This window comes from Phyllobates terribilis, unplaced genomic scaffold (assembly GCF_046119375.1).
Source record: "Phyllobates terribilis strain yellow unplaced genomic scaffold, ASM4611937v1 Scaffold_3__8_contigs__length_932513732, whole genome shotgun sequence".
NCBI classification, from domain to species: domain Eukaryota; kingdom Metazoa; phylum Chordata; class Amphibia; order Anura; family Dendrobatidae; genus Phyllobates; species Phyllobates terribilis.
Genome location: NW_027362763.1, coordinates 309,067,408 through 309,090,303, shown reverse-complemented (window position 1 = coordinate 309,090,303; position 22,896 = coordinate 309,067,408). Strand labels below are relative to the sequence as shown.

Genomic DNA, 22,896 nt, shown 5'->3' with positions numbered 1-22,896 from the left:
GAACAGTGATTAGAAAAATAAAAATTAATGTCCCATACAGGACTAAGTAAAAATGTAAAAAAAAAAAGTCTGAAAAAGGTTTTCAAACTGTTAAAAAAATAAATAAATAAAAAATAAATCACAAAATAAATATAAATAAAATATTAAACCAATAAATCCGTATATTTATGCAAAAACAAAAAAAGTACACATATTTGGTATCGCCGCGTCCGAAACAACTCGATGCAAAAAAATATTTTTTCTATAAAATGGTTTTATTGTGTAAAAGCGCCAAAACATAAAAAAAAAAATATACGGTAAGTGTAGTATAATTGTAAACGTACTGACCCAAAGAATAATGCTGCCTTATCACTTTTACCACACGCAGAATGGCATAAAAAAAAAAAACTCAAAAAACAATTCGAGAATTGCTGGTTTTTGTTAATTTTACCTCCCAAAAAATGGAATAGAAAGCGATCAAAAAATGTCACGTACCCAAAAATGGTACCAATAAAAATGTCAACTCGTCCCGCAAAAAATAAGACGTCACATGACTGTCCGCCGAAATATGGAAAAATTATAGCTCTCAAAATACGGCGATGCAAAAACTAGATTTTGCAAAAAAAAAGGTGTCTTTTAGTGTGTGACAGCTATCAGTCATAAAAACCCGATATAAATCTGGTATCTCTGTAATCGCACTGACCCGAAGAATAAAGTAATCTCATCACTTATACCGCACGAGGAACGGCGTAAAAAAATAAATAAAACCAATTCTTCACCTGCTACTGATTTTATTATGTCTCCCAGAGATCGCAGTAAGGCTCTGCTCACATTTATCCTGCGCTCTGCGCTGAGCACTTACACCAGAGTTTCCGTGTAAATCTCTGAAATACATGATTCAGACGGAACAGACGGCAGAAGATTCCATGTGATGAGGCAGATATAGGCCACTGTGGATGCCGTCTGGCCTGTGATCCAACGGTGTCAGTTTTTTTAGGCGTGCATAAAAGTGCGGTTGGCCACAATTTTATGCACTTCTGAAAAAAAGGACACCGCTAAACAGTGGACAGACGGAGTCCAGAGTAACTCTGCTGCCTCATTACAGTGAATGGATCCCGCAGGAGTTTCATCTGACTTACATCACTTGGAAATTTAGATGGAAACCCCGATGTAAGTGCTCAGCATAGAGCGCCGGATAAACAATATGTAATATGTTACCAATAAAAGCTTCAACTCAGTCCTCAAAAAAAGCTAGTCCCCACTCAGGTCCGTCATCTGTTGAAAATATAAGGGACTTCCAAGTTACTGGTAGCAGAAAGGCTCTGGAAAAGCGAAATGGCCCTCGACCCCCAAAAGAAATTCAGAAAATTTTGTGCTCCCAAATCCAAATGCCTAATCTACAATAATTTGTTCTCCAATTGTCAAATAGCGCTCCGTCCCTCCCAGATTTCGCTGTATGGCTAAGAAATACGATACAGCCACATATGGGGTATTGCGACGTTGAGAAGAAATTCTGTGACACATTTCGGCACCATTTTTACCCATTGCCCTGTGTGAAAATGTAAAATCTGAGGGTAAAACGTTTTTTTGTGGCAAAAATCACTGCCCAATGGTATAAATTTAAAAATACTCACTACTTCCCTAGATGAATTCCTTGAGAGGTGTAGTTTACAAAATGAGGTCACTTGTGGGGGTTTCTGCTGTTTCAGCAGGTCAGCGACTCTTCCAATGTGACATGGTGTCTGCAACCTATCCCAGCCAACATAGCGCTCCTTTCTCTTCCGAACACTGCCGTGCGCCCAAACAGTGTTTTTCCTCCACATATGGGGTATCGGCGTACTCAGGAGAAATTGCACAACAAATTTCATGGTGCAATTTATCCTATTACCCTTATGATAACTTAAAACTAAGGGATGAAAAACGTTTTTGTGGGAAAAATGTGAAAATTTTATTTTTACAGCTCAATATTATAAACTTCTGTGAAGCACCTTGGGGTTCAAGGTGCTCACCACACATCTAGATAAGTTCCCTAAGGGGTCTAGTTTCCAAAATGGTGTCACTTGTGGGGGGTTTCCACTGTTTAGGCACATCAGGAGCTCCCCAAATGCAACATGGCGTCAGCTAATTATTCAAACAAATTTTACATTCAAAAAATCTAATGGCGCTCCTTCCCTTCCGAACCCTACAGTGCGCCCAAACAGTGGTTTTCCCTCACATATGGGGTATCAGCGCGCTCATGAGAAATTGCACTACAAATTGTGTAGTCCATTTTTTCCTGTTACCCTTGTGAAAATAAAAAAATTGGGTCTAAAGTAACATTTTTGTGAAAAAAAGTTAAATGTTCATTGTTTTTCTTCCACATTCCAAAAATTCCCGTGAAACACCTGAAGGGTTAATAAACTTCTTGAATGTGGTTTTGAGCACCTTGAGGGGTGCAGTTTTTAGAATGGTGTCACTTTTGGGTATTTTCTGTCATAAAGGTCCCTCAAAGTCACTTCAAATAAGATGTGGTCCCTAAAAAAATGTTTTTGTAAATTTTGTTGGAAAAATGAGAAATCGCTGGTCAACTTTTAACCCTTATAGCTTCCTAACAAAAAGAAATTTTGGTTCCAAACTTGTGCTGATGTAAAGTAGACAAGTGGGAAATGTTATTTATTAACTATTTTGTGTGACATATCTCTCTGATTTAAGGGCATGAAAATTCAAAGTTTGAAAATTGCAAAATTTTCCAAATTTTCACCAAATTTCCGATTTTTTCACAAATAAACGCAAGTGATATCGAAGAAATTTTACCACCAACATGAAGTACAATATGTCACGAAAAAACAATCTCAGAATCAGGGGAATGCGTTGAAGCATTCCAGAGTAATTACTTCATAAAGTTACAGTGGTCAAAATTGAAAAAATTGGCCTGGTCACGAAGGCAAAAACAGGCTCTGGCGCGAAGTGGTTAAGGGCAATTGAGTCTATCAGTCAAACTGCGATGGGCACGACTACCGGCTGGGAGAGCACGAATGAATGATATAGAGTGCAAGTCACATTTCTGGAAGCCAGGGATTTACATGAAACGCAACTGTAGATTAAAAGGATTTTTCTGTTTTATTTTTTTTACTTATAAAGCTTTACAGACATGTAATGGATGCACATTAAATGACCTGCACTAGCATTAGGAACATTCAGCAGGGCAAAATGACATGACGGATTTCTTATAATCGTTATTGTGTCCTACTGCTGTCAGTGCAGAGGGGAAAGGCTCCTGCTGCAGCCAGTCAGAGGAGCATAAATGGAAAGGAACAGAAGCACAGAAAAGTATTTTTTAAAAGTATAGTTAAATGTTTATACAACAAAACAGATAAAAAAGGAAAGGACTAACAGAGGTGAATTGCTAGAAATGTCTGGGTATTTTGTTTAGCTTTTTTTTTTTTTTTTTTTTTTTTTTAGAAATGAAGAAATCCTGTATTGTCTTTACTACATACCAACTTTTTTCAGCAGACTATACGGTGTATGTGTATCTTGGGCTTGCTAATTACCACTTAATTCAGATATTAAAGGGAATCTGTTACCCCCTGGGAGATATCAGACCTCTACTATGGGCATAGAGAGTATAGAAAAGTAAATCTATACATACAGTTATATGAAAAAGTTTGGGCACCCCTATTAATCTTAAGCTTAATGGTTTCTTAAAATTGGTGTTTTTGCAACAGCTATTTCAGTTTCATATATGTAATAACTGTTGGACACAGTAATGTTTCTGCCTTGAAATGAGGTTTATTGTACTAACAGAAAATGTGCAATCTGCAATCAAACAAAATTTGACAGGTGCATAAGTATGGGCACCTCACCAGAAAAGTGACATTAATATTTAGTAGATCCTCCTTTTGCAAAAATAACAGCCTCTAGTCGCTTCCTGTAGCTTTTAATGATTTCCTGGATCCAGGATGAAGGTATTTTTGACCATTCCTCTTTACAAAACAATTCCAGTTCAGTTAAGTTTGATGGTCGCCGAGCATGGACAGCCCTCTTCAAATGATCCCACAGATGTTCAATGATATTCAGGTCTGGGGACTGGGATGACCATTCCAGAACATTGTAATTGTTCCTCTGCATGAATGCTTGAGTAGATTTGGAGCGGTGTTTTGGATCATTGTCTTGCTGAAAGATCCATCCCCTGCGTAACTTCAACTTTATCACTGATTCTTGAACATTATTGTCAAGAATCTGCTGATACTGAGTGGAATCCATGCGTCCCTCAAGTTTAACAAGATTCCCGGTGCCGGCATTGGCCACACAGCCCCAAAGCATGATGGAACCTCCAAATTTTACTGTGGGTAGGAAGTGTTTTTCTTGGAATGCTGTGTTTTTTTGCCGCCATGCATAACGCCTTTTTGTATGACCAAACAACTCAATCTTGGCTTCATCAGTCCACAAGACCTTCTTCCAAAAAGAAATTGGCTTCTCCAAATGTGCTTTTGCATACCTCAGCCGACTCGGTTTGTGGCGTGCTTGCAGAAACGGCTTCTTTCGCATCACTCTTCCATACAGCTTCTCCTTGTGCAAAGTGCGTTGTATAGTTGACCGATGCACAGTGACACCATCTGCAGCAAGTTGATGCTGCAGCTCTCTGGAGGTGGTCTGAGGATTCCCCTTGACTGATCTCACCATTCTTCTTCTCTGCCTTTCTGATGTTTTTCTTGGCCTGCCACTTCTGGCCTTAACAAGAACTGTCCCTGTGTTCTTCCATTTCCTTACTATGTTCCTCACAGTGGAAACTGACAGGTTAAATCTCTGAGACAGCTTTTTGTATCCTTCCCCTAAACAACTATGTTGAATAATCTTTGTTTTCAGATCATTTGACAGTTGTTTTGAGGAGCCCATGATGCCACTCTTCAGAGGAGATTCAAACAGGAGAACAACTTGCAAGTGGCAAGCTTTAAGTAGCTTTTCTCATGATTGCATACACCTGGCTATGAAGTTCAAAGCTTAATGAGGTTACAAAACCCAAAAAAGTGCTTTAGTAACTCAGTAAAAAGTAGGTAGGAGTATTTAAAACAAGAAAATGATAAGGGTGCCCATACTTATGCACCTGTCAAATTTTGTTTGAATGCAGATTGCACATTTTCTGTTAGTAATGTTTCTGCCTTGAAATGAGGTTTATTGTACTGTGTCCAACAGTTATTACATATATCAAACTGAAATAGCTGTTGCAAAAACACCAATTTTAAGAAAACATTAAGCTTAAGATTAATAGGGGTGCCAAAACTTTTTCATATAACTGTACCTGTATGGCCCATAGTAGAGGTTTGATTGCAGAGAAAAGGGTTTTTATCACCTCTGTTTTCCACAGGATTTTCAGGGGACGCCAAGAAATCCCCACCTAACTGTTTATCATTACCCAAAATCCCCACCTACACTGTGACGTGCACTGTGCTCCCTGACTTCCCAGGCATAAGCAAAGCGCCGCTCACATAGAGCGCTCTTTGCTTCATCCCGGCCCCGTCTCTATGTGCACTGCGCCGCAGGGTTCTATTGTGCAGGCGCTGGGGAGTCACTGTCACTTCCCGGCGCCTGCAAAATAGATTCCTGCGGCCTGTGAAAAACATGTATGCCCATAGTAGAGGTCTGATATCTCCTAGGGGGTGACAGATTCCCTTTAAATCAAAAGGGTAAGAAGGTAAGATAAGAAAGAAAAAATGTTTTCTAACTATTATTCCAAACTGAATAATTTTGCATTATTAGATGCTACATCAACTTGCATATCTTAGAACACAGCAGAGGACACTTTTAGATAATTTGTTACAAACTAATGAGATGGCTTTGCCATATTGACCAAATGCAGCCCAAGATTAACTTCACACAAGCGCATTTTTGGTTTGAGTGCTCCCGTTAGGAAAAACAAAACAGACAGCACTCAGACCAAATAGGGCTGTTCAGACGAAAGCTTTTTTCTGCCCTCGGACTAAACATTAAAAAATAAAATACATTTGTAGCATGAACTACTCGTCTATATTTTAGAGGAGACTCACCTATTCAATCCATAAGTATGCAAAATAAATATTAAAAATATCTGATCCTTTATGGATCAACTGCATAGCATCTGAGTTTTACTGATACTTTGCAATTCTTTAACATAGGAAACTATTTGTTTTTGGAAATTTTGATGACTGCTGTTGTATAAAAACGGACGCCATATGGATGGCATATGTATGACAATTGCAGATGGTGGGGAGGGGTTTTTTTTTGTTTTTTTTTTAATAAGCGCCTGTGAACTAGGCCTGACCTTACTCACACTTAATCCTTTCAATATACCCAAACTGCAAAATGATGGAACATGATTATTACAGAAAAGCTGTTTCTAATGCTGCAATGACTAGACATCACTGCAGCACATTAGATGACCGTCACTAACTTATACATATCTATCTTATACATGACCAAGATCATGAGCCAAAGATGCATCAGATGCAGTTTTATTGGGAATGGTTTGTTGCGAGTTTCATTACTAATGCTTGTATGGCTGCAGGCAGGCAATCCTTAACCAATGGGTATGGCTAAAATGGAGGAAAATGTTTGGCCAGATTTTTTTTTTTTTAAATACAAAACTGTAAAAAGACTGAACGGGTTAGCACCCACATACCATAACCAGATGTGTAATTGGGTCCTCTACGGCCTCGGCCCCTTCCACTGTAGGACCTGCTTCCACGGACAGATGAGGCAGTACTTTCATCAGTTGCATAACCCTTTTCTTTCTCTGTGCCTCGGTTTGAAGATGGTCGGAAACCCATACCAATTTGACGAAGTTGTTCATCGATTTGAAGTCTTTCGAGCCTTAGCTGCTCTACCTCCTAAAAATTTAGACAAGGTTGTAACTGGTCACCCCAAGAGCCTACCACAGTGCTTTATAAAAAGTTTACAAATAATTGAAACTTACTTTTAGGTACGCAATATGATATTCTAGAAGAACCTGCACATTTCCAATGCTTTCCTTCGTTCCAACAAAAACAAATGGAACCATACCCTGCACAAAATGAGACGGACACTTTCATGTATATAAAAAAAAAAAAATACCAAGCACATCATAGAAAAAAAAAAGGAAAGGGGCAAAAAGCAAAAAATAAAGTGACACTAATTATGCAACAGTGTGTCAACTTACATCTTCACGGGGTAACTTTGTTTCATTATCTCCTTCAATTCTCACTCTTACAACTCCAGATTTATCCACAATCTCTTGAATGACTTTTCCATTTTTCCCAATAACTTTCCCTGAAAACAAATAAGTCAAGAACTTTATAGATCACTAGCCCAAGAAAATAGAGCTTAATACCTTGTAAAAATCCTTAAGCTCACTTGATTCTTTTACGTTTCGCGCTGCGTCGGTCCATTGCAGAAATATTCACGACTAATGTTTCTTGAGTGAAATATGTGAACTCTCTGGTTGCGGTTCAACTGAGCTTTACTTCAGCTTTCTATGGTGCGTGTATTTTCACCCCATTCGCCTAGATGCTACCAATAACAGCTCAGCAGCTGATCTAATAATCTAGCAATCTCAGATACTGCCAAACTGCGATTGGCAGCATGAGGAAGGAAGTGGTAAAAGTGTGCACCCCTAGAGAAGACTCTGAAGAAAGGCCCAGTAACCAGAGATTTCATATTTTGTGCTCCAAAAGCAATAAATGTGCATATCTCTGGAATGGAGCGACGCAGCGTCAAACGGAAAAAGAATCAAGTGAGCTCAAAGATTTTTACAAGCTATTAAACTCCATTTTTTTTAAGCAAGTGACAGGTCGTCTTAAAAATCTAAACTGTATTCATTTGTTAGATGCTATCAATTCAAAATTTTGAGCTAAAAAAAAAAAAAAAGTTTAGTGAGTAAATCTTACCAACAAGATTTCTGGGAACCTGGATGAAATCTTCCACAAATTCCAAGAAACTTCGAGCTTTCTTGACTGCTTCTGCACTCTAAAAAAACAGATCACAATTTTAAACGTCTGATTCTAGTTTTAAAAGGTCATAAAGAAAAACAGTAAAAATTCTAGCATAAAAACAGAAAGTATTTTTCATAAGATCCAGAATCTTTCTTTAATGATGTATCACGCACTATGTAGATCAGGCTACGGCAAATCTACAGAACTTGGGGCATGACGCACAAGAAAAAAAAAAAAAAAAGCAGAGAAAAGATCCCAAGCAAAATCATCCATCTGCCAGATGTTTTGAGAAATTATCTGCAAATCTCTGCTGCGGCTTTCACATTAAAAGGTGTTGTCTGTAATTAGGGAGTGGTATTTCAGATTTAATAAATTAATCTACTAGACACATTTTATGTTGTTCATTTAGCATTGCTTCGGGATCTTTCATCTCAGTTCCAGAGGGAGGGGAGGAAAAAAAAAAAAACACACTATTGGGTCCAGCTGAACAGATAATCACCAACAAAACGGAGGCCAAACAATTCCAACTCTTATAGTTTTCCTCTTCTTAGGAGCTAATCAGAGTCCAATTTCGAAGGAGATAATGCTGAATACTCCAATAGATCCATGAATGGGGACAAAGATGTGATGTGAACATGGAATTAGCAACTACTAAAATACACTGCTCAAAAAAATAAGGGGAACACTCAAATAACACATCCTAGATCTGAATGAATGAAACATTCTCATTGAATACTTTGTTCTGTACAAAGTTGAATGTGCTAACAAAATCACACAAAAATAAATCAATGAAAAACAAATTTATTAACCAATGGAGGCCTGGATTTGGAGTCACCCCCAAAATTAAAGTGGAAAAACACACAACAGGCTGATCCAACTTTGATGTAATGTCCTTAAAACAAGTCAAAATGAGGCTCAGTATTGTGTGTGGCCTCCACGTGCCTGTATGACCTCCCTACAACGCCTGGGCATGCTCCTGATAAGGTTGCGGATGGTCTCCTGTGGGATCTCCTCCCAGACCTGGACTAAAGCATCCGCCAACTCCTGGACAGTCTATGGTGCAACGTGACGTTGGTGGATGGAGTGAGACATGATGTACCAGATGTGCTCAATCGGATTCAGGTCTGGAGAACGGGCGGGCCAGTCCATAGCTTCAATGCCTTCTTCTTGCAGGAACTGCTGACACACTCCAGCCACATGAGGTCTGGCATTGTCCTGCATTAGGAGGAACCCAGGGCCAACTGCACCAGCATATGGTCTCACAAGGGGTCTGAGGATCTCATCTCAGTACCTAATGGCAGTCACGCTACCTCTGGTGAGCACATGGAGGGCTGTGCGGCGCTCCAAAGAAATGCCACCCCACACCATTACTGACCCACTGCCCAGCCGGTCATGCTGAAGGATGTTTCAGGCAGCAGATCGCTCTCCACTGAGTCTCCAGACTCTGTCACATGTGCTCAGTGTGAACCTGCTTTCATCTGTGAAGAGCACAGGGAGCCAGTGGCGACTTTGCCAATCCTGGTGTTCTGTGGCAAATGCCAAGCGTCCTGCACGGTGTTGGGCTGTGAGCACAACCCCCATCTGTGGACGTCGGGCCCTCATACCACCCTCATGGAGTTGGTTTCTAATCGTTTGTGCAGACACATGCACATTTGTGGCCTGCTGGAGGTCATTTTGCAGGGCTCTGGTAGTGCTCCTCCTTACACAAAGGCGGAGCTAGCGGTCCTGCTGCTGGGCTGTTGCCCTCCTACGGCCCCCTCCACGTCTCCTGATAGCATAGTGTTCAGAGGCTGGAGGCGCTGACAGACACAGCAAACCTTCTTGCCACAGCTCGCATTGATGTGCCATCCTGGATGAGCTGCGCTACCTGAGCAACTTCTGTGGGTTGTAGAGTCCGTCTCATGCTACCACAAGTGTGAAAGCACAACCAACATTCAAAAGTGACCAAAACATCAGCCAGAAAGCATTGGTACCGAGATGTGGTCTGTGGTCCCCACCTGCAGAACCACTCCTTTATTGACGATGTTTTGATAATTGTCAATAATTTACATCTATTGTCTATTCCATTTGCACAACAGCATATGAAATTGATTGTCAATCAGTGTTGCTTCCTAAGTGGACAGTTTGATTTCACAGAAGTTTGATTTATTTTAAGTTATATTCCGTTTAAGTGTTCCCTTTATTTTTTTGAGCAGTGTATACCTGGATAGATCATTCGCAAAACAGAAACATGCGACAAACCTCTCCATAAATTCGAAATGTTCCACTGTCTTCTTCCAATTCGATAGCTGTAATACCCGGAACTTTCCTGGCTTGCTGGATGTTATTTCCATGTGTACCTATTGCGAGCCCCATTAGATCTTCTCGAACGACAAACTCTTCATGAAAAGCTGCCGCAAGCTGCTTTGTACACTAGAAAAAAAAAATATTTGCAAATGGAATAGTCTTATTGCTTTATTGAAGCCCCTATACCGTTAATACCAAGTCTAGATTTGCCTTATTTGACTGCAAGCAGCGGTGCATATCTTGTTAAAATAAAGGACAAGTGGAAGGAACCTGACAGTCCCCAGTGCAAGTCTGTAAGGCACAAACTCAAAAAACTGTGAGGAGCGCCTAACCAAACAGTTTAACTCCCCATAAAAGTAAAATTTTAATTTTTAAACAATTCTGTCTATGACATTTTCACTGTGGGAGATAAAGGATATATTCGTGAATGGGTGTAACCATTCCCCTTTTCATAGGTACCAAGTGTCAAACTGTAAAGGCACATCAATGACGAAGGAAATAGCAGCACATAGTTGTCAATTTTTCCAACATATCCAGAACAGTATAAAAAAGTAAATATTCAAAGTGCTACATTCTTCCTTGTAACCACGTGTACCTTTATAACTTCTACACAGATTATTTAAGTTTCAAGTTTGGTGTATTTTACCAATAGCAGCTTCCTGGTCAGGACTAGGGACAATAAGTAGGCAATCTTGGATGATAAGGGAGGTTTCTAGTTGAATTTGCAATTAAAGTTTTTGTATCTCAAAAAGCAACTGAAAGCAAGCCAGGGATGGAACATACAAGTGATTGTAACTAGTGATGAGTGAGCATGCATCGATTATCGCGGGTGCTTTAGCGCCATGCTCGAGTTCCCGTTCTGCATGTTTTATGGCTGTTAAGACAGCCAATAAACATGTAGGAATTGCCTGTGTATGGCAGGCAATCCCTGCATGTTTTTGTTTATGTCCAACAGACACAAAACATGAGAGCATGATGCTCAAGCTCCCGCAGTACTGGATGCATACCTGAGCACCTGATACTCACTCGAGTTGCGAGCACGCTCGCACATCACTAATTGTAACTAATACAGAAAAGGCATGGTTTATGTGAAAAACCCTAAGAACATACTTCTAAATGTTTGGTGGCTTCTTCATTCCTTGACATGAGCATCAGCTTTGTGCGAATACTTCGTAAGTGCATGTCACTCAGGATATTTACCCGCTTCACTGTTGATTCACTTGCAGACTACAAATAGGAAACAGAGGTTGTAGCAACAAAAAATCCAATTACAGAAAACAAACAAGTTTCTGAATGTACACCACTTGGTAAAACTTTACAGATACAGTAAGCCTCAGCCTTTAGGTATTTCTTTTATTTTTATTAGTGTGACAGTTAAAAAGAGTATAACAGTTTAAAAGGTCTAAAGCTGGCTCTCTATTAGAGATCTGCCCAAAACTAGCCTTTTAGATCATCAGCACCTTTTCACAAGAGACATCAACCATTATCTTTTAAGTTGCTCTGTCACACTGGATGATTTTAGCAGTTCTCAGGGGCTGTAAACGAAAAGTTATTTATACCAAAAGATAGATCGGCGTATCACCAATGGATGCCTATAATACACATTCACAGAGATCAATTGGTTTTGTTGCCCAGATTGCTGTTTTAATCCAAAGACCTCCACAGACCAACTATGAAAGCAAAATTATTCCCACAAAGCTATCTGAACTTCCCAAGGTACATCAGTCTTAGGAGTTTGTCCGGTCAAAACTGGTAAGTCTGCAGTCACTGCGTGTGACTGCAGACTTATGAATACCCCAGCGCGTGTACTGTATGCTGCGGGGTTTGCCGGTTTCAGACCCGGGAACGGATGGTATGTAGGGGTTATACATGCCAGTGGGCATGGCTTCACTACATACACTTATATTGATTCATATTCATATCAAAAACTTCACACTTTATGCACAGCAAGCAGGATTTTAATGTTTTCTTCTAGCACATCTGATTTTTAGAAACAAAATCAACCTGATTGCTGTTTTAAGCCAATAATTTGAGTACCAAGTTAAAAAAAAATAAAAAAATCTCATTTTATGCCTCTGACTAACTTTCATCAGTACATGCTTACCAGAATAATTAATTGATTAGTCTCTGAGGAAAAGTACACTCTACAGGCTCCTACGGCTTTCTTGAATTCTTTATGCACAGCTTCACTAGCACACCTACAGAAAACACAACAGCTGTATTAATAAAAATGCCCCTTCATGACCATACAGTGGTAATCGTTGAAAATCGTAAAGTGCTTTACAAGGCTGACATTCTGAAAAAATCCTGGTACTTACCAAAAGCCAAACTGAAAACTAATAGAGCTGCTAAAGAATTGTGCAATTAATGTGGTCACAGCACAGAGGATAAGCATTTGTTCTGAGCAAATTTTCCCACAAACAGCATCGTATAGGTACACTATACTACTGTTGTGAATTTTAACATCTACACTGCAGGTCAATAATTTCTAGAAAAGAGTTGGCAGAGTGTGGATTAGATTTGCAAAATTTCATCCCATTGCCCAGAGCTCTAATCTGCTTCAGATTCTACTTACACAATTTAGTCTCGTGTGGACCTACACTTAAAAGGGCATTTACACTGAGATTATAGAACACTCACTTCACAATTATCTTGCCGTTTAAACTAGCTACTGATCACCTGACGAACAAGCAAAATGCTTGTTCATCGGGTGAAATCCTGCGTCATCCACATTGCCGGGCGAAATCTCGCGCCTGTGCAGAGAAACCGCAGATTGCGTCTGCGCACTATGCTTTGCCCTACTGAGGGCAGCGCCAAAAACATAAGTCCGCACGTGCGCATTAGGGCAAAACATAATACGCAGGCGCGAGCCACGATTTCTCTGCGCAGGCGCGAGATTTAAACCCGGCAATGTGGATGACGTAGGAGAAGTCATCCACATCAATCAAGTCAGGAGGACAGCAAGCAGCAGCCGGGGGGGCTGGGATAGAGAGTATAGAAAAGGCACGCATCAAACTGAAGTGATTGAATTGACACAACGCAGGAGAACTTCAAAGGGTTTTTGGGTGGTATACTGGGGGAGTCGAGGGGTTATATAACCATGTATGGAGTGCAGCACAGGCACTGATTTCAGTGACCCATAGTAGCACAAACAGGCGCGAAACAGCCGTCGTCCGACAGGTGTACCATAGACTCCCTTGCTTGCTGCTTTTAATGTGATGCAATAAATGATATTTTACATACCGGTGACTGCTTTCTATTTTCCTCTTCTACACATGACATTGGACTGTTTTTTCAAAGATAAGCACCCGGTTTATGTGGGAGAGGTGTCAGTCCTGCATGCCAGAGAGTGTTTAAGTGCAGTGGTGCCGTTTTTTTTTCTTTTACATGGATTATACAGAACCTTACTCTAGCATTTAATTATTTTAAAATCCTAAAAAGCCTGTGTTCACATGGAGCATTTTGAAGTGGACAACCCTCTGCAGTTTTTCAAGCGCAAACTGATATCAGGAATTTTTTTTTTGTTTAAGAGTTCTTTCCCTGAAGCATATTTTGCAGCCTTTTGATTTGACAATCCCAGTTTGGAGCAGATTCTATTAGGATCCACTTCAAAGAAGTAACAAGCTATTTTTTTTTTTTTTTTGTCCAGGTGGCATTTTTCAAATAGTCTTAAAAAAATACATCAAAAGATTCCTCATACTGTATGTACACTTCCTTTATAAATGAATTGAAAAAGTTGTCAATGCATTTTTTAAAATTGCTGTATCTGAACAAAGCCTGATACAGCAGAATAGGACAGCAATAGTCTCGCTGTCCTTAAGCAAGGTATTAAAAAGCAAATAGATTCAGAGCACAACCATTTCTGCTCCCCAGAATTACCCATGTTTTTGGCTTATCCGAAAAATCCACATCAATTTAAATAATGTTGATAATGATGGTGGTTTACATCCAATCACATTAAAAGGAAGTCCATATACTTTTCTGGTAAAGGGTCTCATTGCTACTAACCAATTTCAACCATAAACTACATTTTAGATTTTAAAACAAGTATTATAAATGCTAACCCCAGAAAGTACAAGCTTATTTTACACTCCATTAAGGCAACTTACGCTTCTCGCAAGTCTTCTGGAACATCCACCATGCATTTAAAGAAAGAGTTCTTTGTCACAGGTTTGTTCTGATTGACAGGTCGAAGCCGCTCAAATGTCACAATTTCATTGTAGGTAGCATCGCAAGCAGCATATTCAATAACGTAGAACTGGAAAACAAGAGAAATCAAAATTTTAGATTCTATAAAATTATTACTGCCTTCCAGGATTGCAAATAGTTTGTGGATATATTGAAATATGAATTGGTCAAAGTGCTCCATGCACATTATGGAGTAGCAATAAAATCTCCAGGTTCGGATGACATTCATCTAATGTTATATGGGCACCTTTACAGCTAGGCTGTACTTTAATGTAGATTTAACCCCTTCATGACCGCTGACTGTAAATAAACATCGCTTGCTGGGCTTTGCGCAGTGCTCAGGACTCCCAGAGTCCATGTGTTATCTTATACATACCGCGGCATTTGGAAGTTTGTGAAAGGAAGGGGGCTCCTTCTCTCACTTCTCCGGCACCCCGTGACGTGACCACGGGGGAGTCAAGGGTTGTAATGCAGCCGAAGGTCAAATTTTGACTTCTTGGTCTGCCTACTGCAATGGCCTGTTAGACAGCAGCAGGGTCTAACAGGCGATCTGTCAGTGTAACACTGACAGTTCTCATGCATTGCAATACATATGTATTGCAATGCATGAGGATGAGGCCAGTGATCTGAGAAAAACTAGCAAGAAAGTAAATACCGTAACAAAAAAAGTGGCAACAAAAACTTTGCTTTTTCATCATACCGCTGAACAAAAAGTGGAATAAAACGAGATCAAAAAGACAAATCTAAATAAAAACTATCGCTGGTGTTGCTAAAAATGTCATCTTGTCCTGCAAAAAACAAGCTGGCATACAGCTCTGTCAGCAGAGAAATAAAAAACGTTTCCCTCAGAATATAGCATTGCAAAAACTATTTTTTTTTTTTTTTATGAAGTACTTATCGTGCAAAAGCAGCAAAACATTAAAAAAAATATATAAATGTGGCGTCGCTGTAATCATACTGACCCAAAGAATAAAGTTGTCTTATCACTTATACCACATGGCAAGCATTATAAAAAAAAAACAAAAAACAACCACGCCAGTTCCTGAATTGCTGGTTTTCGTTCATTCTGCCTCCCAAAAGTTGAAATAGAAAGCAATCCAAAAATGTCATGTGCCCGAATATGGTACCAATAAAAACGTCAACTGGTCTCGCAAAAAAACAAGCCATTACATTACTGTCCGCAGAAATATTTAAAAAAATTTTATTAAAAAAGTGTTTTTACTGTGGACAGCAGCCAAACATAAAACTCAGATAAATCTGGTATCACTGTAATCGCACCGACCAGAAGAATAAAGCAGTCTAATCACTTATACCGCATAAGAAACGGCATAAAAAATAAATAAAACAAATTTTTCACCTGCTGTTGATTTGTTCATTCTGCCTCCAAAGATCACAGTATGGCTTGGCTCACATTTACCCTGCACTCTACGCTGAGCGCTTACTCCAGGGATTCTGTGTAAATCTCTGAAATATGTGATTCAGACAAAAACATCGAGGGAAGATTCCCTATAATGAGGCAGATGGTGGCATTGTGGACGCTGTCTGGCCTATGATCCATCTTTTTAGGCATGCATAAATGCACGGTCCGCCACAGTTTTGCGCACCTCTGAAAAGAAGGACAACGCTGAACAGAGGCCAGATGGCGTGCAAAGTACCGTATTTTTAGGACTATAAGACGTGCCAAATTTTGGGGTGGAAAATAGGACGAAGAAAACATCTATGTTAAGATGGGGGTCTGTCTTATAGTCCGAATTGGTATCTTACCTGGGGAGCAGTGGGGGGGGGGGGGTGTGACAGGAGGCATGGTCCCACAGGAAGCTGGGGGCGGCAGAAGTGGAGCAATGCTGCAGGCCCTGGGTGGAAGAAGGGGATGCCCCAGCATGCGGTGGTGGTTGAGCAGGATCACAGGAAGCAGGGTCCCTCCCTTAGGAACCTGGCGGTGGCAGAAGCAGTGAGATGCTGCTGGGCCGGTGTCGGCGGTCAGACAGAGCGGAGTGCATTGCTTTTCCGGCGGCCATCTTCCTGAAGCTGTGATCTACAGGGCAACGGTCACCCGAGCCGGCGCATATGCATACTAGGCCCACGGCTTCAGGAATATGGCCACCGAGTTCCCAGTCTGCATATGGGCCGTCTCGGGCGGGCATTACCCTGTAGATCATGGCTTCAGGAAGATGGCCGCGGCCGCCGGAAAAGCAATGCACTCCGCTCTGCCTGACCGCCGACACCGGTCCCACAACATTTCACCACTTCTGTCGCCGGGTTCCAGAGGGGGGTCCCTGCTTCCTGCGATCCCGCTCCACCACCACCGCAACTCTCCGATAAGCTACGTGTGGACCATAAGACGCATCCCCTCTCCCATTCTTCTCCCAAATTTAGGGGGGGGAAAGTTTGTCTTATGGTCCGAAAAATATGGTAACTCTGCTACCTTATTATAGTGAATGGATTCCTTTGGGGGTTTGATCTGAATCAATCACGTCATTGGGAGTTTTAGATGGAAACCCCAATGTAAGTGCCTCAGTGTAGAGTGGAGGATAAATGTAATCTTAATGTTAGGTAAAATGTTCCCAATAAAAGCTTCAAATCAATACACACAAAAGCAAGACCCCACTCAGTTTCATCATCTGTTAAAGGAAATATAGGGGGCTTCCATGTTACTGGTAGCACAAAGTCCCTGGAAGGCGCTATGGCTCTCTCCATCCCCCCCACAACAAAAAAAAAAAAAAAAAAAAGAAGAAAATCCAGCAAATGCTGCGCTTACAAATACTAATAGCCCCACAGTATGCCTAAACACATTTAGCGTCCACATGTTTGCCACTTCTGTAGCGATGAGAGCCCACTTATAATTTACAGGGTGCATGTCACCAGAAGCAAGAGCTGGGCACTACAACGGCAAATTTACCATTTTCACTCAGCAACAGCCAATACTGCTAGTTTCTGGAAAACACCAATGAAGTCAAAATCGTCACTACACCTGTAGATAAATTACCAGAGGGATGTAATTTTCAAAATGGGGTCACTTGAGGGGGAATTCTGCTCTTTTAGCATTTAGAGGCTCTGTATATAGAGACCACAAACTATTCTACTGAAATTTGTTCTCCAAGAGTTAAATAGCGCAAAATTCTGATATTTTCACAAATAAACGCAAAAAATATCTACCCAAATTTACCACTCAAATGAAGTAAAATATGTCCTGAAAAAACATCCTCAGGATCACTGGGATAGGTTGAAGCGTTCTAGAGTTATCACCACATAAAGGGACACTGGTCAGAATTAAAAAAAAATTGGCCCAGGTGAAAACAGGCCCAGGCGTGAACGGGTTAATAAGTTATTCAACATGAATGACTGTAAAAGGAAAAACAACCCAATACACATGCAGGGATAGAAACCTACATCTCCTTTCATCATTCGAACTTTCGCAAGCCACCATCCACATGGCTCTTGGTCATTTGCTCTTGAGTAAACCTACAAATAAGTATGAAAGACATGGATTACAATGCGAAGCAAACAATAAATCATTCCACATTTAGCTATACAAGCAGGGTGGCTTCAAAAATATCAGATCTAGAGAGTAAAGATTTTTTCCTCACCGATAACAGCTGATCGGCGGGGGGTGCCGCCTGCGGGACCCGGGCCGATCATACACTGATGTCCTATCCTATGGATAGGGCATCAATGTGAAAGTAGTGGATAACTTCTTTAATGGAATATTCAAAAAAGGTGACCGCCTTTGGCAATTGTGAAACAACAATGCTGCCAACGCTCAAGTGACATATTGAAGTCCAGATCCGACTCCCATAGCAGCATGTATAGTAGAATAGTATCGGTTGGTTCATAGCCACCACTTGTTGGAAATGTGGCCTGGGCTAATTGTTAGTAAAAAAGATATTTTGGTGTCTGCTATAATCTCTTCTGTCTACAGCCCCCAGCAGTTCATGCTGACACACTAAGGGATTTTAAAGCAGGCTGCAGCATGTACAAAGTAACATGCAAAATCGAGAGTCTAATCTACAAGATTTGAGGACACAGCAGAACATACATAAAATACACACAAAAAAATAAGCAGCTTGTTTATTCTCAGCGCCATTGGTGATTCTGAGAGACCATGTTCCAGAATTTAAAAGCGGATTTAGCAGGTGAATCTTAATGTTCTGCAGACATGTCCTCAATTTATATATATTGAAGGGAACAAAAAAACACAACAAGGAATATAGAACACAATGTTCAATATTGCCAAGGATTACTCCTGGAAAAGCCACCTATTAGCCCAACTGAACTACAGCAAGGCTAATCCATACGCAAATCCGATGGCACAACCGCGTCAGTAGTGAAGAATTTTAGTCTCGGACTTCAAATGGTACATGCTTTGAAAATCACTGAAGCGACTGCCTTTTCATACAATCAATCCATTCACATGTATTCTCCTTCAAATTTCCCACAGAAATTCAGCAACAATTCTGACACAAATCAACGTGGCCTAAGCGTATATGTACCTGACTGTAGGTAATGTAAAATACACTTAACATGAATGTTTGATGGAAAACCTCAAACAAGAAATGTGATACTTACTTCAACCTCATCCCCTTCAGTTATTTCCTTCTTGATGTCAGGAAGGGGTGGCATCCGAACTTCATGGAATGGAACCTGACGTTCCGGCTGCCAGCTGAGAATAAGGAGGCAACAGCACATTGGAACAGAGCAAGCGCGCAAACCGGCAATTGCCACATGTAAAGTATGAAAACGGCATAGTTACTTGTTTTCAAAAACAACTGTGAGCGAATCTTCATGGACATCTTTGATGAATCCCTGAAAGCAGAAAAAAATGGTTTCAAAATGCACAGAAAAGTGAAAAGAAAAAAAAAATTACTTTGTAATGTATCATCATCATATGCGGTGTTTAATTCAATCTCAGTCGATCAATTTACTCGGCTCTACGTAGAAAAGAATGACTTTCGAACTGCTGGTTTTCCTTACGAGTCCATGGCTTTTACTTGGTGTTTTATTAGATGCTGAATTTTACCCTTTTTGCTTCCAGGCTCTCTGGATATTTTACGCTTCTGGGAGCAAAGACAATTTTTGCACTTTTGATGGGTAAAAATTAAACCCAAATTTAAAAATAATAAAGCGATACTTAACCTAATATCTATATAATTTCTAAAAGTAAACACCTGGCACATTTGTCAGAATACCACTCGGCACTTTATACAAGCAGGAACCTTTGGAAATGTTGTGCCAAAGTAAATTTTTATTGAAAAAAAAAAAAAAACTGCAGAAACTAAAAAGTGTGACCCAAACAGAAATTAGATGCACCATACAGGTGCATCTCACTAAGTTAGAATATCATCAGAAAGTTAATTTATTTCAGTTCTTCAATACAAAAAGTGAAATTCATTATATAGAGTCACTACCCAGAGTGATCTATTTCAAGTGTTTATTTCTGTTAATGATTATGGCTTACAGCCAATGAAAACACAAAAGTCATCTCAGTAAATTAAAATAATTAACAAAAAACACCTGCAAAGGCTTCCTACGCATTTAAAAAGGTCCCTTAGTCTGTTTCAGTAGGCTCCACAATCATGGGGAAGGCTGCTGACTTGACAGATGTCCAGAAGGCAGTCATTGACACACTCCACAAGGTCCCAGAGTTCCAATTTTCATTTGGAAATCAAGGTCCCAGAGTCTGGAGGAAGAGTGGAGAGGCCACAATCCAAGCTGCTTGAGGTCTAGTGTGAAGTTTCCACAATCAGTGATGGTTTGGGGAGCCATGTCATCTGCTGGTGTAGGTCCACTGTGTTTTATCAAGACCAAAGTCAGCGCAGTCGTCTACCAGGAAATTTTAGAGCACTTCATGCTTCCCTCTGCCGATAAGGTTTTTGGAGATGGAAATTTCATTCTCCAGCAGGACTTGGCACCTGTCCACACTGCCAAAAGTACCAATACCTGGTTTATAAACAGTATCACTGTGCTTGATTGGTCAGAAAACTCACCTGACCTTAAACCCATAGAGAATCTATGGGGTATTGTCAAGAGGAAGATGAGAGACACCAGGCCCAACAATACAAGCGAACTGAAGGCTGCTATCAAAGCAACCTGGGCTTTCATAACACCTCAGCAGTGCCACAGGCTGATTGCCTCCATGCCACGCCGCATTGATGCAGTAACTGATGCAAAAGGAGCCCCGACCAAGTATTGAGTGCATTTACTGAACATATATTTCGGATTTTAAAATCATTTTTTTTCAAGCTGTTATAAAATATTCTAATTTACTGACTTTTGTGTTTTCATTGGACTCCAAGCCATAATCATCAACATTAACAGAAAAACACTTGAAATAGATCACTGTTTATAATGACTCTATATAATATACGAGTTTCACTTTTTGTATTGAAGAACTGAAATAAATTAACTTTATATATATTTTACACACACACACACACACACAAAATATTGCACACAGCCATACAAGTGAATGAGTCCGTGGAAAACATTGGACTGCACTCGGATGACATCTGAGTAAAGTGCTATTTTCAGACTGATCAGAGTTTGATCACTCTGTAATCCTATTTTCTCCATTCTGTCAAAGTGTTATTAGCATAATCGGCCAGATACTCTCAGAGCAGAAAAAAAGCAAGGCTGTGGAGTCAATGTCCATTTTGGTTGACCGACTAAGATTCCTAAAATATACAATAAACTGGGTACAGTAGTACAATGCAGGATGTGCTGTAAATGTTTTCATAAGAATTTGGGAAAGTTATGAAATGTCCTATAAATGTCTGTTCTGCTCCTGATCTAAGGATATCGGCTTTCAGTTGAGATGAATCTGTGCTGCACTTTATGCACACGCTCAGCAGTGAGGCAGTGCTGCACTTTATGCACACGCTCAGCAGTGAGGCAGTGCTGCACTTTATGCACACGCTCAGCAGTGAGGCAGTGCTGCACTTTATGCACACGCTCAGCAGTGAGGCAGTGCTGCACTTTATGCACACGCTCAGCAGTGAGGCAGTGCTGCACTTTATGCACACGCTCAGCAGTGAGGCAGTGCTGCACTTTATGCACACGCTCAGCAGTGAGGCAGTGCTGCACTTTATGCACACGCTCAGCAGTGAGGCAGTGCTGCACTTTATGCACACGCTCAGCAGTGAGGCAGTGCTGCACTTTATGCACACGCTCAGCAGTGAGGCAGTGCTGCACTTTATGCACACGCTCAGCAGTGAGGCAGTGCTGCACTTTATGCACACGCTCAGCAGTGAGGCAGTGCTGCACTTTATGCACACGCTCAGCAGTGAGGCAGTGCTGCACTTTATGCACACGCTCAGCAGTGAGGCAGTGCTGCACTTTATGCACACGCTCAGCAGTGAGGCAGTGCTGCACTTTATGCACACGCTCAGCAGTGAGGCAGTGCTGCACTTTATGCACACGCTCAGCAGTGAGGCAGTGCTGCACTTTATGCACACGCTCAGCAGTGAGGCAGTGCTGCACTTTATGCACACGCTCAGCAGTGAGGCAGTGCTGCACTTTATGCACACGCTCAGCAGTGAGGCAGTGCTGCACTTTATGCACACGCTCAGCAGTGAGGCAGTGCTGCACTTTATGCACACGCTCAGCAGTGAGGCAGTGCTGCACTTTATGCACACGCTCAGCAGTGAGGCAGTGCTGCACTTTATGCACACGCTCAGCAGTGAGGCAGTGCTGCACTTTATGCACACGCTCAGTAGTGAGGCAGTGCTGTACTTTATGCACACGCTCAGCAGTGAGGCAGTGCTGCACTTTATGCACACGCTCAGTAGTGAGGCAGTGCTGTACTTTATGCACACACTCAGAAGTGAGGCAGTGCTGTGGAGTCGGAGCTGTACAGTTTAAAAAAAAAAATTATTGATTTAAGTGTGAAAATGTCTAAAATTTGATGAAAATTGAGAAAAATTAGCAATGTTCAAACTTGGAACGTGTATATCCTTAAACCAGGGATTGTCATACCACACAAAATATTTAATACTATTTCCCATATATCTACTTTACAGCTGCATCATTTTTCATGCATCCTGTTATATTGTTAGGATGTTAAAAGAATTACAATTTTGCAGCAATTTCTCTTTTTCAAGCAAATTTAAAAATCCTAAGTTTTACAGACCCATTCAGGACATGACTGAGGGTCCTATATATTGGAAAACCCTCAAAAGTGATATTTTAAAAACTGCATCCCTCAAATTATTCTAAACAGCCATCAAGACAATTGTTAACCTTTCATGTGCAAGACAGGAATTACAGCCAAGTGGAATGAAAAAAAAATGTTTCACTAAAATATTGCTTTAACTGCAAATTTCTAATTTTCCAAAGAGGTAATAGGAGAAAATGGACCCAAATATTACGCAATTTCTCGCAAACGTGGCAATATCAAATACTGCTGTTTGGACACACGGCAGGGCTCGGAAGGGAAGAAGTGGCATTCGGAGTGTAAATTTGGCAGGAATAGATAGTGGACACCATGTCACATTTGCATAGCCCCTGGAATACCAACAAGTAACCA

At 40.7% G+C, this 22,896-nt stretch overlaps 1 protein-coding gene across 2 annotated transcripts in view; it reads right to left on the bottom strand.

Moving 5' to 3' along the window:
• The window catches only part of FXR1 (FMR1 autosomal homolog 1), a 65,894-nt gene that overhangs the window by 8,694 nt on the left and 34,304 nt on the right, over positions 1–22,896 (bottom strand). For both annotated transcript variants that reach the window (XM_073674974.1, XM_073674975.1), the window contains exons 2-12: positions 19,126–19,178; positions 18,942–19,035; positions 17,766–17,837; positions 14,297–14,445; positions 12,292–12,385; positions 11,298–11,414; positions 10,143–10,313; positions 7,857–7,935; positions 7,130–7,239; positions 6,908–6,994; positions 6,614–6,821 (exon numbers count right to left, since the gene is read on the bottom strand). In XM_073674974.1, coding sequence (XP_073531075.1) covers positions 6,614–6,821; positions 6,908–6,994; positions 7,130–7,239; positions 7,857–7,935; positions 10,143–10,313; positions 11,298–11,414; positions 12,292–12,385; positions 14,297–14,445; positions 17,766–17,837; positions 18,942–19,035; positions 19,126–19,178 — 1,234 coding nt within the window. The remainder of the gene's footprint in view (positions 1–6,613; positions 6,822–6,907; positions 6,995–7,129; positions 7,240–7,856; positions 7,936–10,142; positions 10,314–11,297; positions 11,415–12,291; positions 12,386–14,296; positions 14,446–17,765; positions 17,838–18,941; positions 19,036–19,125; positions 19,179–22,896) is intronic.